Source organism: Nipponia nippon, unplaced genomic scaffold (assembly GCF_047370975.1).
Source record: "Nipponia nippon isolate SJK-2023a ecotype South Korea unplaced genomic scaffold, ASM4737097v1 scaffold_64, whole genome shotgun sequence".
Lineage (NCBI taxonomy): Eukaryota > Metazoa > Chordata > Aves > Pelecaniformes > Threskiornithidae > Nipponia > Nipponia nippon.
This window is the reverse complement of record NW_028262385.1, coordinates 185,188-198,009: the sequence shown is the minus strand read 5'-3', so window position 1 is coordinate 198,009 and position 12,822 is coordinate 185,188. Positions and strand designations below refer to the sequence as shown.

The 12,822-nt window shown below is 53.0% G+C and overlaps 2 protein-coding genes across 2 annotated transcripts; one reads left to right on the top strand and one right to left on the bottom strand.

Moving 5' to 3' along the window:
- Positions 1–611: 611 nt before the first annotated feature.
- On the top strand, positions 612–8,783 carry LOC148051191 (olfactory receptor 14C36-like). The gene is made up of 2 exons (XM_087738301.1): positions 612–1,505; positions 8,634–8,783. The coding sequence occupies exons 1-2, from the start codon at positions 771–773 to the stop codon at positions 8,781–8,783; spliced, it is 885 nt and encodes a 294-aa protein (XP_087594427.1). The 5' UTR covers positions 612–770.
- A 320-nt stretch (positions 8,784–9,103) lies between these two features.
- Positions 9,104–10,051, bottom strand: LOC148051190 (olfactory receptor 14A16-like). Its single transcript, XM_087738300.1, has one exon. It carries the CDS (start codon positions 10,049–10,051, stop codon positions 9,104–9,106), a length of 948 nt encoding a protein of 315 aa, XP_087594426.1.
- Positions 10,052–12,822: the final 2,771 nt, after the last annotated feature.

Here is a 12,822-nt window from a genome sequence, read left to right as displayed (position 1 = left end):
GCACAGCTCTCCCAGGGCATCTCTCTGTTTTGCAGGAGCCCCATGGAGAATACACCTCGGTGCTAAGGCCACTGAAATGCTGCTGGGTGGCTGCATGTGGGCAGCTGTCATGAGCCCTCTGTGTCCCTGGTTGGGAGGGCAGAGCTGAGATCCTCCTCAGGTGCGATGAGATGGGTTGAGGGTTTGCAGATCTGCACTTGGAAACTGGATTCCTCTGCTCCCAGCAGTGGCCTCTTTTGGGGGAACAGAAGACACAAACCAAAATCCCCATAGCTCTGCTCTGCAGTCAGGTGAATTGGGAGTGACAATGCTGAAAAACTCTTTGACATCACAAGCAGATTTAATCTGAGATCACCCCGAGTTCCTGTTTACCTACTGGTGTAGGGCAGGATTGAGTCCTGCAGAGCCCCCAGCAGAGCCTGCTGCTCCCTGGGGCACCCTCAGCCAGCACCAACCACAGCTCACCAAAGCTCTTCCTGAAAAGTGAAAGGCAGTTTGGGGGTTTCTATAAGAATTTGAATAGATTTTTCCCGAAAGCACTCAGCGCTAATTTCTCCCTTACTTTACCTCCTTGAACAGATCCCCATTCGCAGAGGGACAAAACGTCCAACAGCAGCTCTATCACCCAGTTCCTTCTCCTGGCATTCGCGGACACACGGGAGCTGCAGCTCTTGCACTTCTGGCTCTTCCTGGGCATCTACCTGGCTGCCCTCCTCAGCAACGGCCTCATCATCACTGCCATCGCCTGTGACCACCACATCCACAGCCCCATGTACTTCTTCCTCCTCAACCTCTCTGTTCTTGACCTGGGCTCAGTCTCCACCACTTTACCCAAAGCCATGGCCAATTCCCTCTGGGACACCAGGGACATCTCCTATGCAGGATGTGCTGCTCAGGTCTTCTTTGTATTCTTCTTGTTTGGTGCAGAGTATTTTCTTCTTACCATCATGGCCTATGACCGCTACATTGCCATCTGCAAACCCCTGCACTACGGGACCCTCCTGGGCAGCAGAGCTTGTGTCCACATGGCAGCAGCTGCCTGGGGCACTGGGTTCCTCTATGCTGTCCTGCACACGGCCAATACATTTTCACTACCCCTCTGCCAAGGCAATGCTGTGGGCCAGTTCTTCTGTGAAATCCCCCACATCCTCAAGCTCTCCTGCTCAGACACCTACCTCAGGGAAGCGGGGCTTCTTGTGGTTAGTGTCTTTGTGGGCTTTGTGTGCTTTGTTTTCATTGTGCTGTCCTATGTGCAGATCTTCAGGGCCGTGCTGAGGATCCCTTCTGCGCAGGGACGCCACAAAGCCTTTTCCACGTGCCTCCCTCACCTGGCCGTGGTCTTCCTGTTTGTCAGCACTGGCATGTTTGCTTACCTGAAGCCCCCCTCCATCTCCTCCCCATCCCTGGACCTGGTGGTGGCGGTGCTGTACTCGGTGGTACCTCCAGCATTGAACCCCTTCATCTACAGCCTGAGGAACCATGAGCTTAGAGATGCTTTACGGAAACTGATCCACTGATCCAACGGGTGCTGTTTCCCTGAAAATAACCTGCCTCCCCTCCTCTGCATGTTTCCCAGAGTTTAACTTAAGCCACAAGTCTGCTTTTTTCTTTTGTGATAATTCTACATAGAGATAATTTTCTGGGTTCACACTCCTTCTGTGGAGGTTTGATCCTGTTGTGTCTGACCCTCGCACAACACTGTGTCAGATGTGGCCCATCAAATTGTAGCTCTTCAAAAAAGGGCACCTCCTGGCTGCAGTGCGTGAAGACTGGGCTCTTCTTCCAAAGTTCCTTCCAAGAAAATGTCCAAGGAATTGGTCTTTTGAAGTTTCTGTTCTGCCTTTGTTCTCAGTGGTTTTGTGGTTAAGCTCATGGTATAATTGGGTTCCATTAGATCAAAAGTTCTGGTTGTAAAGGCTCTCTTCTTGATGTGCAATGCAATTGGAGATGGTCCATGAGATCCCCATTATTACCTCAGATTGCTTCATGTCTGACAGGACTGATGGCATATACCAGACTCTCTGGAAATGAATTTGGAGGGGTCAGGAGACAATGGGGACTCATCACATAACTCAGGTGGGGTTGGAATGAATGGAGACTCAGAAAGTGAAACACCCTCAAAGGTGAAGTCCACAAAAAGTAAAGCACTAAATTGACATATCCATGAAGAAGGCCTCTGCAGGGCCATGGGAGTCAGTGGAAACCCAGCAGGCACAGGGAAGGGAGAGTGGAGAGTTGCAGGAGCTGCCTGAGGACCCCCAGGGCCAGGACTCTGGTGCTGTCCTGGGGAGCGGGGCTGGTGGGAGCAGAGGAAAGGGAAAATTCAGTTGGGTTTGGGAATCACCTACAAGATGAATTTAGGAGAGCCAGAGAATGCCTAGCCTCTGTTTCCTCATGGCCTTGTGTCCAGCAGCAGCCGTGGGGCTGATGGGGAGCCTGAACCCCGCTGTCTGCCCCCCAGCAGCTGCTGTGGCCTTCAGAGGGGCTGGGGCTGTGGGGTGAGTGCCCAGAGCTCTGCAGCAGCCTGCGCTGGGCAGTGCCATGGAGCCAGCCCAGGCTGGGCTGCTCTGCTGGGCTGGGCTGGGCTGGGGAGAGGGCAGGGGAGGTGGGGAGAGGTGGGGAGGGTCTGGGCTGGGCTGGAAAGAGCCCGGGAGAGAAAACCACCAGTGCAGAGCTCAGGTGTGTGAGTGTGCAGGGTAGGGGCAGCCAGCACTCACGGTGCAGAGCCAGGTGTCATGGTGAAGGAAGCAAGGCATCCAAGGTGCAGAAGAGAGGGTCCTGGCCTGTGCCATGTTTCCAGGACACCCTGGGGAAACTGCCCCTGGAAATTTGTCCCAGACCAGTCCCACCCACCGGCCATTTCCATCTCTGGCCATACACCCCAGGCCTGAGGGGGGACCTTTGCTGCATGGTCACCCCCATCCTCCTCTGGGGCTCAGTCATACCCAACTCCACTGCCATTATACATCAAAAGGGAACCATTTTCCTACTGATAGCCATTACACACCAAATCCCACAGCTCTTGCCACAGTTGGTCTCTCAGCCAAGCCTCTTCTCAGACAGCTCCAGCTAGGTCAGTTGCTCATGGCCTGGTCATGACAAATATTGAGAATTTCAATTGATTGAAATCCCACATTAGAGGATTTGTTACATTCTGTTTACAACCCAAAGCACCCCATGCTCTGCTGGTATCTCATTGCCTTATCTCTGGCCAGAAACTTCCTCATTTCAATAACTGACTATTACCTATTATTCTCCTGCCAAGCAATATGAGTACAAGACCGGTTTCACCTTCCTGAAAGCCTCCACATGAGGACTGGCAGGTCACTATTAATTTCTCAAGACCTTCCCTTCTGCAGGTTGAACAAGGCCCTTTCCTCCACTTTCTCCTCCCAGGCAAGTGCTCCAGCCCCTCAGCAGCTCGATGACTCTCCACTCAACTCCCTGCCAGTTACCAACACCTCCCTTGCAGTGGTGGTGATCTCTGGCCAAGAGCCCAGCAGCCCCACAGGCGCTCCCTCCCTCCTCCCCTTCCCCAGTGGGGGCCCAAAAATGGACATGGTTGTGTACAGGTGGTCTAAGGAGCGATGAGCAGGGGGAGACAATCACTGCCCTCACTCTTTTGGTGAGACTCCAGGACCCTGCTGGCTGCCTTTGCTACCAGGTCGCACTGCTGTTTCCTCTTTTGCTTTCTGTCCCCCACCACCACCAGGGCCTTTTCTGCAGAGCTGCTCCCCAGCCAGGCAGTCTCCAGGCCCTGCCACTGCAGGCTGTTAGGCTCTCCCAGGCACAGGGCATGGTCCATCTTCTGTCTCCTGAAGTTCCTGACAGGACAGTCCTTCTGCCTGTCAGGTGTTCCCCTGAATGGCATTCCTAGGGCACAGGAATGGTCCTCCCAATTTAGTGCCACCCACAAACGTGGTGACAGTTGCCTCATCCGGGTCATGGATGCAGGTGTTAAACTGCACAGGGCTCAGGAGAGTCCCCTGTGCTGCCCCACAATGCCCCAGTATGGCCCACTGGCCTCCAGGTAGGGTGTGATCCCTTCTCCACTGCGCTCTCAGCCTCATCCTCCAACTGCTGTTTCACCCATCTCTTTGTCAACCCATGCAGACTGTGATGGCCCAATGGGGTACCAGGATATCGAGGGAGACCATGCCAAAAGCCTTGCTGAAGTGGAGGCAAACGACATCCACTGTTGTCCCCTCGTGCATAAAAGCAGTTCCTTCATCAGGAAGGCCATCAGGTTGGGGAGGCATGATTTACCCTTGGCTAAGCCATGCTGACTGCATTTGGACACCTCCTGCTCTTTGAGGTGCCCAGCAATGTCCCCCAAGAGCACTCATGGGAAGGCTCACTCCTCCCCCAAGTGAGCTTGTACAGCCTGGGGTTCCCGGGGTTGCGCTTCTGGCCTCTTTCAACGATGGCTGCAACATCAGTTTGTCTGCAATCACAAAAGATCTCTATCAATCTTGCAACCTCTCAAAAGGGATATTCCAAGGAAATATTGATCTTCCAGTGTAACTTCATTACCAGTGTTCTGCCTCTTACACCGTGTATTGAATTTATATTTAAATTAAGTTTAAATTTAAATTATTAAAAGAAATTAAAATGATTTACATTAAATTAATTTTTATCTTTCTTATGTTTTCACCTCTCTTGATTGAAGAACCATTTCTAAGGTCATCTTTTCAGATGCAGACTGCCTAGACAAAAGCCCTTTCCCTTATTCTCCAGGTTTCTCCTCCCCTTACTCTTTCTTCATTCAGATTCCTCGCACCCATCCAGTTGCTGCTTTGACATCAGGGACTTAAAAGTTTGCCTGTCTTGCAGCAGTCTAATTGTCTCCTTAGCCAACTCTTTAATTCTGTTTATATCTCTCTTCTTTGGATCTGCCTACCTGAAATAGTTCTCCTAAGATTAGCCCCTGTAGAAAGGCAACCTCATTAGAGGCAGCTTGGACTTAGCATATGCTTGCAGAGTCTGTTTTCTTTATGGAACTTGACCATGCTTGACTTTTCCTTTGCTTGCAAATAGGAAAAACCCTCCTGTGCCTGTGTGCAGCCACGTCTCTAAGGAGAGCAGGGGGGAGATGGTGCAAAGGAGCTGTACCATCCAGCTGCAGAGATGAGTGGAGAAGGCTGCTGTAAGGAAAAGTCCCAGGTGGGCAAGGAGAGCAATGGTGGGGTTGGGGAGGTGAGGTGGGAGGTTGTCAGAGCTCAAGGGACAGCTTCTCCTACCAGTCCAGACCTCCTGAGGAGACACCCTGCAGCGATATCTATTGGAGAATGCTGCCATCACCTCTTCTCTAAACTAAAAAATTATAAAACTACACCCTTGGAAATAAAACCTCATCTTTATTAGAAGCTCTTTGAAATCTTTCTCCACAAATAATACACTAGGAAACAGACTTATGAAAATTACAGGAAGAGAGATGGCTTGTTAGGGCTTACTTTATTTCAGTGAGCCCCATGGAGGATTTGTGCTGAGTCCTTCAGCTTCAGGCATTGAGAAGAGATTGCACAAACCTCTCCAAGAGTCAGCATCAAAAGCAAAACCCAAAGTACCCTGAAGTATTAATAAGCCCCACTGAGGGCCATTACTGGCAAAGCCTCCCCAGGGACTCGTTAGAGCAGAGAATTGGAGGCCCTGATTGCAGGCAGGCAAAGGGAATGTGCAGGCAGCTCAGATGCTGAGGAAACCCTGGCTTCATTTTATGAAGCAGCAAGGCCAAGCGCTGACCCCCAGCCCCAGGGAAGGCAGGTCCTGTCCCTCACGTGTTGCTCAGGGCTCTTCCTGGGGCAGTGGGATGTGGGGGGGTGATGCTGAGTGCAGGACAAGGCTATGACAGCTCCCAGCCTTACTGGGGGTGTGCAAGGAGGCAATGAGGCCCCCCAGTGCCTTAGGACAACATGTCTCCTCACAGGCCTTGGGGGCAGAGACAATTGCCATAGTTAAAGGGAACGGCCTAGGATTCCCTTGGCCACTTCCAGCCTTGCCAGTGCTCTTTGCCATCTCCACCACAGCTTGTCCTACGCTGTCCCACAGCTGCTTCTTTTGCCCTGCAGGCTGCAGATACCCATCTCGCTTCCTCACCTTGCTGTCATCCTGCCATTTCCATACATTCACCGACGTCTCTCCACCCTCACACTCTGTTCCTTGAAACACAAGGACATGGACTGACCTCATCCTCCTTCTGGAGGACTTCATGTCCCACAGCACCACCCTCTGAGTGACATTTCTTCCTCCTCATGTCCAATCCCCACCATCCATGCTGCACTGTGTGGCACTGTTTCGCTCTCCTGCTCTTTCCTACATCCAAGGAAAGTTCCACCATCTGGGAAAGCACCCTTCTAAACAGGCATCCAAACCCATCAGCCTTCTTGTAGCCCTTCATCTGACCAGACACAAGTAACCTCACCATGATCTTCCAAGGCTGCGAGCCTTTCTGCTTCTCGGATAGACATGACCAAGCTGTGTGCCTGCTGCTGTCCCATCCTGTACTCAGGCAGAAGAGACATGACAGCCACAATACAAGCCCTCTTCCTGGAGTGAGCCTGGGTCCTTTGGCAGAGGGGGTCTCCCAGCCAATGTGCCAACCAGGTGCCTTCTGCTGGCCTGTCAGAGACACTGGCAGAGGGGAGTTTAGCAGCACATATCCCAGCCATGAGTCAAGGGCTGACCTATCGGCTGTTTCAGGAAGAAGTGACCTCACAGCGCCTTTCCCAGACACATTCCTGCTGTTGGCCTCTCACCTCCAGAGGCAGAAGTGACCTCACAGCCCCCTTCACAGCCATTGGCTTCCCAATGGATTATGAGTTCCCGAGACACAATTGACCGCATCATACTGTTCCCAGCCATTACCCTCTTTGTGGCCCAGGACGTGAGCAGACAGAAGTAAGCTTGTTCCATCAAATTTATCTAAAAGATTTCCTATCAATGATTTGCGTGGAGAAATGTTTCTCAGAGGAACTGCTGTATTTATACTGGTGCATTTTATGCCTCTACTTCTTCTCTTTTTTTCCTTCTTCTTCTGTTTATTCTGTCTTCAAAAAGCTCTCCAAGGAAAAGATTCATTGAATCCTAGAATACCTCAGCTTGGAAGAGACCCCTGAACATCATCTTGTCCACCTATCGTGCTCAAGGCAGGGTGAACAAGATAAGGTTGTGGAATGGGTCTGCCCAGTTTGGCATCATTCACAAAGGAGCTGAAAAGGCACTCTGGCACATTATCCAGGCAGTTAATGAAGACACTCCAGAGTGTTGGCCCCACTGCCTGCACTGAGGGATGCCACGAGGAAGTGGCCACCAGCAGGACTCTACCACTGCTGACATTTGGGCTGGATCCACCAGCCACCTTCCCACCCACTACATCACCCACTGCTTGAGTCCAGATACCTAAACTGGAAACCAGTCTGGCTATAAAGAGACTATAGGAAAACACGCCAAAACCCTTGCTAAGGCCCACATACATCCCCCTCTTTCCCCTACCCACACAGGTTCAGCAATGCCTCTCTTGTCCTACAAGTACCTGGAAATGGCTGCAGCAGTATTTGGCCCATCCCCTTCCCAGGGACTGAGGTGACGCTGACCAGCCTGTAACTCTCCCAGTCCTCCTTCTTGCACTTCTGGAAGAAAGGTTTGATGTCTGCCTTTTCCAAGGACCCCAGAACCTCTCTGATGGCTCTGACACCTTTGAGGGCACAATCCAGAAAGGGTGACATGAGCAGCCAGGAGCATTTGCAATGAGCCTGTCCCAGGCAGCTGAGATGAGTCTCCCTGGGCCAGGGGGGTTTGTTCCTGGAGTCACACATAGAAAGGGCAGGGTTCTGTCAGGCATCCACATCTGAGCTGGCCTTGTGGACTCCTTATGCACCCAGCAGTGTTCAGAGACACAGTCTTTCCCCTTACACAGAGAGGCTGGGCACTGCAGGACTCATAGGGACTCTCTGGCCTCCTGCTGCCACTGCCAGAGGCTGGGAGGCACCTCAGCCCTGCAGTGTATCGCCCCGTTCTGCACTCATCTGAGATGCCCCTTGGCATGAGGAATGGACACAGGGACCTCAGTTCAAGGAAGCACATCCCAGTGCTGCCTTCAGGTGGTTTCCCATGGGATGTTGCTCCCAGCGAGAAGTGACCTGGAGGCGCTGTCTGTCCCACAGGCCTCCATGGAAACCCAAGGAAAAGCTGATGGCATTTGTGCTCACTCAGGTTCATCTCAGCTCACGTACGTGATGTGCATGCTTACATCTCCCCTGTACAATGCAAACATGGACTTCTGACCTAGTCATGCGTTGTCATTCCATGGAGGGACAAAGAACCTCTCCGAGCTGGAGTGAGAGGCCAGTGCCGGGAATGGTGGTTGCAAGGGGCTGGTCTGTGGCCATTGCCCTGGGGCACCTTGCCCAGGGTGTTAGGCAAACAAGGTCACAGACCAGACCCTGCTCTGCTGGTCCTTCCAGCCTCTCGCAGGAGACCTGGCTGTGCGAGGGACACTGCTGTGTGCCCCAGCCCTGCACACTCACACACATTAGAAGTTCACTGGTGTTTTCCTCCCCAGGGCACTTTCTTGATCTTGTTCTTGACAGCAGCTTTGGAAGAAGACCTAAGCCTTCGGACACTGCCCTGAGGACATCATCACCCTTCTTTATGGAAGCGCTGTGATGGAGGCCAGCTCTGTCACAGAAGTGCCCATTGTGCCCAAGCTGCCAGAGCTCTCAGGGCTGACATCAACACAAGGGATCAGGAAGAGAGTGTGGAAGTGGAAAGAGAACAGCTCTTGAAGACCAAGTGCTGGTGCTCCCTGGCAGTGCTGCCATGCCGGGACTCTTTTCCCTTCCATCCATGCATAAAGGAACTCTCCCTGCATCTCCAAAAAGGCCTTTCAGGAAGGATCTCAGGTAAAAAAATAGTCACTGAAGTGCTCTTTATTTTGTTTAAACACACAGAGAGCATGGCTCCTCATTTAAAGTACCACTCAGTCAGAAAAGAAAAGCAGAAAATTAATTAGAAAGGGGACAAGTTTATCCCAAGTAAAAAACCTCCACCACCACCAAAAAATACAGAAGACAGGCTGCGCCTGTAATGAATTACATTATAACAGCTATGAAGAAGACAATGGGCAGTTTATTGCTCCAGAAAAACATCCAGTTATCAGTTTCCACACAGCACACTTAAGCTCGTGGTTCCTCATGCTGTAGATGAGGGGATTCAGTGCTGGAGGCACCACCGAGTACAGCACTGCCACCACCAGATCCAGGGATGGGGAGGAGATGGAGGGGGGCTTCAGGTAGGCAAACATGGCAGTGCTGAGAAAGAGGGAGACCACGGCCAGGTGAGGGAGGCACGTGGAAAAGGCTTTGTGGCGTCCCTGCTGTGAGGGGATCCTCAGCACGACCCTGAAGATCTGCACATAGGACAGCACAATGAAAACAAAACAACCAAATGCTACTAAGAGACTAACCATAAGAAGCCCCACCTCCCTGAGGTAGGCATCTGAGCAGGAGAGCTTGAGAATCTGAGGGATTTCACAGAAGAACTGGTCCACAGCGTTGCCTTGACAGAGTGGCAGTGAAAATGCATTGGCTGTCTGCAACACAGCAGAGAGGAACCCAGTGCCCCAGGCAGCTGCTGCCATGTGGACACAAGCTCTGCTGCCCAGGAGGGTCCCATAGTGCAGGGGTTTGCAGATGGCAACGTAGCGGTCGTAGGCCATGACGGTGAGAACCCAATACTCTGCTGACATCAAAGAGACAAACAGAAAGAGCTGGGCAGCACATCCCATGTAGGAGATGTCCCTGGTGTCCCAGAGGGAATTGGCCATGGATCTGGGGACAGTGGTGGAGACTGAGCCCAGGTCAAGAACAGAGAGGTTGAGGAGGAAGAAGTACATGGGGGTGTGGAGGTGGTGGTCGCAGGCGATGGCAGTGATGATGCCCAGGAGGGCAGCCAGGTAGATGCCCAGGAAGAGCCAGAAGTGCAAGAGCTGCAGCTCCCGCCTGTCTGTGAATGCCAGGAGGAGGAACTCCTTCATGGAGCAGCCATTGGACATCAGCTGCTTCTGGGCATGGAAACTGCCAAAGGAGATAAAACAGAAAAATTCAGAGAAGCTTCTCTGAGCAAAATTTGATTCCTTCTTTGTGAAACACCTAAGTGAGCTTTTCTTTCCTGGGGGACCGTTATGCAGCTCCGAGGCTTCAGCTCTGGTTTGTGCTGGCTGAGTGTGCTGTGCAGAGCCGTGCCCTCTCCCCAGGGGCTCCTTGAGGGTCAGCCCTGCTTTACAGCAATGACCCATGGAGGCAGCAACAGCCCAGGGTGTTTGGAGGGAGGGTTCCTGAGCAGCAGTTCCCTGTGCTGCACTAGAGCGCAGGGTGAAAGCTCCGAAGGACGCTTTCTTCCACAGAGGAAGGTGGGAGATGAGGTGCAGCAAATGTGTCTTGTTATACTGTGTTTTAGTATTCAGACACCCCCATCCCACTTGGGACATATATACTGGAAAGGGTAAAATTCCCCCTTTGCCCCATTGCTCTCAGTGTAAACCTGCATCAGTGCTCGCATCCAGGAGGGCTGCTCTGTCCATCAGCCTGGTGCCCAGCTGCTCTGTCCTTGCACCACTCCCAGCTGGAGGAGGACTGCAACCAGAGGTTGTTCCAAATAAAAACCTGGTCTGTCCTGGGAGCAGAGGGGTCCTGTTGAAGGTGCAGATTTCAAAACACCTCTCCTTTCCAGCACAGCTCTGCAGAGTATGATGAAGAGGACAGGACAAGGATGCTGCTTTGTTTGAGTAGATCAAGTGCTCTCAGACATCACCAGGGTCCTACAGGAGAGCTGTGCCCTTCTGGAATGATGCTCACAGCCCCACAGGACTCCCTGTCCAGCCTGATCAGGTGTCTGAAGGTGATGTCTGCTAAGGGAAGCAGTCTCTCATTGCCCAAGCACTGAGTGCAGCGGCTCGAGCCTGGAAAATGAAGAGAGGGCTTGGGCACCTTGGTCCCATGGAAACACTTCCAGGGCAGCGCCCTCCAGGTCAGGGCCAGAGCAGGCACTCAGCACCCCCACCCCTTGCCCCACACCACCACCATTACTGCCAGGGAGCCCAAGAGCAGGAAGAAGAGCAGCACAAGCAGGTGGAGGAACAAAGAAAAACCCTGTGACTCTCCTCCTAAGGGAAGCAAGGAGAGGAGAGGCAGCCGGGCACTCAGGAAAGCCTTCTCCTCACCCACCTCCCGGTTAGCAAAAGCCCAGGGCAGTCACTCACAGCCCCTTTGCCCTGCAGAGGGAAGCGGCCCGGTGTCAGGGGAGATGCCCCTCTGCTGTGCCAGAGCTCTGGCTGCAGAGGAGGCACCTCCTGCCCTGGACCACACAGCCTTGAGGGCAGAGGCTGTGCTGGGTGGGAGACGAGAGCAGGGGTCTTGCTCAGAGGAAGGTGTCTGCACTGGAAGGGATGACAGGGAGCTTTCCAAAGTCTCCCTCCCATGACATTGCTGGTTGGAGTTTCCTACAACACTCTGCCCACGTGTTTGCAGCCTGGAGCTATTCCTGGCGGGAACTGTTTTCTCCCTCCAAGTTTTCCCTGTCAGGGTTCACAGACCCCATCACCTACTCCTGTCTGCTCAGCTCTGACATGAAGAAACCTCCCAGTTCCAGGCACTCTCTAGAGGTACTGCCTGTTTGCAGGCAGTGAGGTGCAGGGCAGACAAATCCTGCTGAGGCCAGCAAAGGTGATGCTGGTGCTCTCTGGAGGTAGGGGAGGGGATGGAAGCAGTTGACTTGCCTCCCACCAGACCTCCTGATCTCTCAGTGTAGCAGCTCAGGACTCTCAGTCTCCCTCTCCAAATGCAGCAGCGTCTTTCCCCTTTTTCCAGAAACAGCAGGAAACTGAAAGCACAGCCTCAGGAAAGCTCTTTACCTTCAAGGGATCCCCTGCCTTGCTCTTCCTCTGCAAAAGTCCCCTCTGAAATGCCCTGGGCAGCTCTGGCTGCACACCCGGCCTTCACCCCTTCATATCTGTCTAACATGAGCCCCTGGGCTGGGAGGCCTCCTGACAGACCCGGTGTGCTGTAGGCTATGAATGCTTTAGGAGATGCTTCCAGGAACGGCAGCTGCATTGCCCTGCACCAAGAGACTTACCGTGACAAGGGCTGGAAAGGTTTCTTCCCTTGCAGCTCTCCTCTCTCCCCCCACTCCAGGCTGCCCTTAATCTCTCTCTGCCCTACTCCTTTTCCCAGAGCCCTGCTGCGCTTGGCAGAGGAGTTGCTCCCTGGCAGAGCTGTCTCGCTGCACTGCTGCCTGCTTCCCATGAGCTCCTTCCATCCCAGGAGCCCATCTCAGCCCCGGAGGAGGGAACCTGCCCAAAACGTCACTTGCTCTGCCCCCAACCCCACTTGGCGCTCCCTCCAGGTGTCGCTGGGGCTCTCCAGGAACCTCCTTGGGAAGAGACTGAAGGAATCACCGATGTTGCCTGTCTCACCTCTGCAGAGACGTTTCTTTGCAGCAGTGCCCTTTCTCCTCTCTGAGACACAGTTAGGTCTGAGAATCCCCCTTCCTTGGCCCATCGTGAGACAGGACACCTGGACACTGGCAGGGAGGCATCTCCTTTAGCCATGCTGAGAGAAGGCAATTAGCTGGGTCAATGGAGGCATCTCCTCCTAGATTTTTAGTGCTGGGGCTGGAAGGGACCTCAGCTCCCTCCCGTGCCTGCCACAAACCCACAGGACATGAGATTCCTCTTGCTTCAGTCATGGTGTCTCCTAAAAATTTGCACCTGCACTCCTTTTCTGTGGTCCCATGGTCATCAATGGAGATGGAGACCAGGAGTTCACG

Coding starts and splice junctions, on each gene's coding strand:
- LOC148051191 (XM_087738301.1), top strand. CDS start 771: ATGTACTTCTTCCTCCTCAACCTCTCTGTTCTTGACCTGGGCTCAGTC. Junction 1,506..8,633: donor TTAGAGATGCTTTACGGAAA/CTGATCCACTGA, acceptor TGCCCTGAGGAC/ATCATCACCCTTCTTTATGG.
- LOC148051190 (XM_087738300.1), bottom strand. CDS start 10,051: ATGTCCAATGGCTGCTCCATGAAGGAGTTCCTCCTCCTGGCATTCACA.